The sequence below is a fragment of the Piliocolobus tephrosceles genome, chromosome 6 (genome assembly GCF_002776525.5).
Source record: "Piliocolobus tephrosceles isolate RC106 chromosome 6, ASM277652v3, whole genome shotgun sequence".
NCBI lineage: Eukaryota > Metazoa > Chordata > Mammalia > Primates > Cercopithecidae > Piliocolobus > Piliocolobus tephrosceles.
The window spans coordinates 94,422,570-94,425,309 of NC_045439.1; the positions used below are offsets into that span (position 1 = coordinate 94,422,570).

General features: G+C 46.6%; 1 protein-coding gene across 1 annotated transcript; it reads left to right on the forward strand.

Moving 5' to 3' along the window:
- Nucleotides 1-499: 499 nt before the first annotated feature.
- LOC111522856 (actin, cytoplasmic 1-like) lies at nucleotides 500-2,031 on the forward strand. The gene has a single exon (XM_023187106.2). The coding sequence runs from the start codon at nucleotides 910-912 to the stop codon at nucleotides 1,423-1,425; it is 516 nt and encodes a 171-aa protein (XP_023042874.1). The 5' UTR covers nucleotides 500-909; the 3' UTR covers nucleotides 1,426-2,031.
- The last annotated feature ends 709 nt before the right edge of the window (nucleotides 2,032-2,740 follow it).

Below are 2,740 nucleotides of genomic sequence, written 5' to 3' on the forward strand. Positions count from 1 at the left end.
CTATAAGTACCATGAGTGGAGGCCAATAACACAAGCTGTAGGGTAACTACCTAGCAGAGTTGGGGACCTTGGGCAGTTGCTTAGCCTTTCTTAATAGAGTCTTAATCTGTAATATAGGGATACTTTTAGCAGATGATTTTCCACACTACACTCAAACTCATAGAGTAAAAATAAAAATCTGTTTTCCAATAGTTAAGCCCCACACAGCTGAATCAATAATGCCATGTCTCAACATATTGGTTCCTGAGGCAAATAAAAAAATGTGTGCCCCATGCACTTTGTAATATATTCTTAAATGGTTAATTTTTTTCAGAACGCTAAAGTGGTTGAAAAATATTGAAAAACTGAAAAGTGTGTTAAAACTCACAATGTTATTTAACTATTTATACCAAAATAGAATAATGTTATTACAATTTTAGGTAAAGATTATTTAAAGTTCTCCCTGGCTGCTGCCAGACCACACTCGACATTGTCCCATCATTCCCCCAACAGTTCACAATGGAAGCAGAAATCACCTTGCTCATTGTTGACAATAGCTTTGCCATGTGCAAGTCTGCCTTTGCTGGGGACAATGCCCTCAAGCCATGTTCCTCTCCAATATCAGGCACCCCCGGCACCAGGGCATGATGGTGGGCAGGGGCTAGAACTCCTATGTGGGCAATGAGGCCCAGAGCGAGCAGCATCCTGACCCTGAAGCACCCCATGGGGCAGGCCTCGTCACCAACTGGGACCAAATGGGGAAGATCTGGCACCATACCTTCCACAACAGGCTGCACGTGGCCCACAAGGAGCACCTGGTGCTGCTGATCGAGGCCCCCAAGGCCAACAGAAAGAAGATGATTCAGATCATGTTTGGGGCCTTCAACACCCCAATTAGGTACAGGGCCATTCAGGTCACCCTGTCCCTGCATGCCTCTGTCAGCGCCATTAGCACCATTGCGGACTCAGGCGATGGGGTCACCCACACTTGCCCATCTTCAGGGATATAACCACCCTCCCCCAGTCAGACTGTGTTTGGCCCTGGCTGGCCAGGACCTTGCCGACTACCTGGTGAAGATCCTCATGGGGCCTGCTACAGCTTCATCACCACAGTGGAGTAGGGGATTTGTGCGTGACATCCAGGAAAATCTGTGCTATGTTGCCTTGGACTTGCAGCAGGAGATGGCCACTGCTGTGTCCTCTTCCTCCCTGGAGAAGAGCTATGAGCTGTTCCACAGCCAGGTGGTCACCATCAGCAATGAGTGGTTCTGGTGTCCAGAGGCACTGTCCCAGCCCTCCTTCCTGGGCATGGAATCTTGCTGCATCCAGGAGACCACCTTGAACTCCATCATGAAGTGGGATGTGGATATCTGCAAGGACCTGTACACCAATGTGGTGCTGTCTGGCAGCATTGCCATGCACCCAAGCATCACACACAGGATATAGAAGGAGATCACTGCCCCGGCACCCAGGGCCATGAAGATCAAGATCATGGCTGTCTCTGAGCACAAGTATTCCATGTGGATCAGCAGCTCCATCCTGGCCTCACTGTCCACCTTCCAGCCAATGTGGATCAGCAAGCAGGAGTGCCACCAGTCAGGCCCTCCACTGTTCAATGCAAATGCTTCTAAATGGACTGGGAGGAGATATGTAGCCTGTGATGCCTGAGTCAATTCAGAAGTATAAATTTGTCCCTGGCAAATGTATACATCTCATGCTAGCCTTAGGAAACTGAAACAACCCTTTGAAAAGAAATTTGTCAGGCTGGTTGCAGTGGCTTATGCCTGTAATCCCAGCACTTTTGGAGGCCCAGGCGGACGGATCACCTGAGGTTGGGAGTTTGAGACCAGCCTGACCAACATGGAGAAAGCCCGTCTCTACTAAAAATACAAAATGAGCTGGGCGTGGTGGTGCATGCCTGTAATCCTAGCTACTCGGGAGGCTGAGGCAGGAGAATCGCTTAAACCTGGGAGGCGGAGGTTGCAGTGAGCTGAGATCGCATCATTGCACTCCAGCCTGGGCAACAAGAGTGAAACTCCATCTCAAAAAAAACCATAATAAATAAAAATAAAAAGAAAAGAAAAGAAAAGAAATTTGTCCTTGAAGCTTGTGTCTGATGTCAGCACTGGATTGTAGCATTTGTTGCTGATTTTGACCTTTTATTGAAGTTAACTGTTTCCTTGGTATTTAATACCTTGGACTTATCTTTTATTTAAACCCTTAGTACATGTGGCTCAGTCACTTCATGGCAGAGGTGAGAACATGCTTATGGAAGAGAAGTCTGTGGCTTGGTGATTCTGCCTGACCTGCAGTCTCTCCATCTGTGCAGGGTACTAATGTGTCAGAGCTCAGTGTTCCAGAATTTGTCTAGAGACCAGCAGGAGCCCCTCCACCAGTTGTCATTTCTGTCTTGCCTGTCTGTCAGGGTTGGAGAAGCCCAAACCTTAGGACCCAGTTTCCTTTCTTTCCTGATGTTTTCCTGCCAGGACACCAGTAGGCTGTTACTTGCCTTGAGCTGGAATAAGTTTGCATTTACGTTGTAAATGTATTCAGTGTTTTAATTGATGTAATGCACAATTCTTAATTCTTTAAGAGATGACAACAAATTTTGGTTTTCTCTTTTTTCTGTGGCCAATCTATTTTTAACAACAATCCCAAGATCATTCAGTGGGGGAAAAGACCATTTCTATAAATGATGCTTGGACAACTGGATATCTACATGCAAAAGAATGAAGTTGGATGCCTACCTCACACCACATAA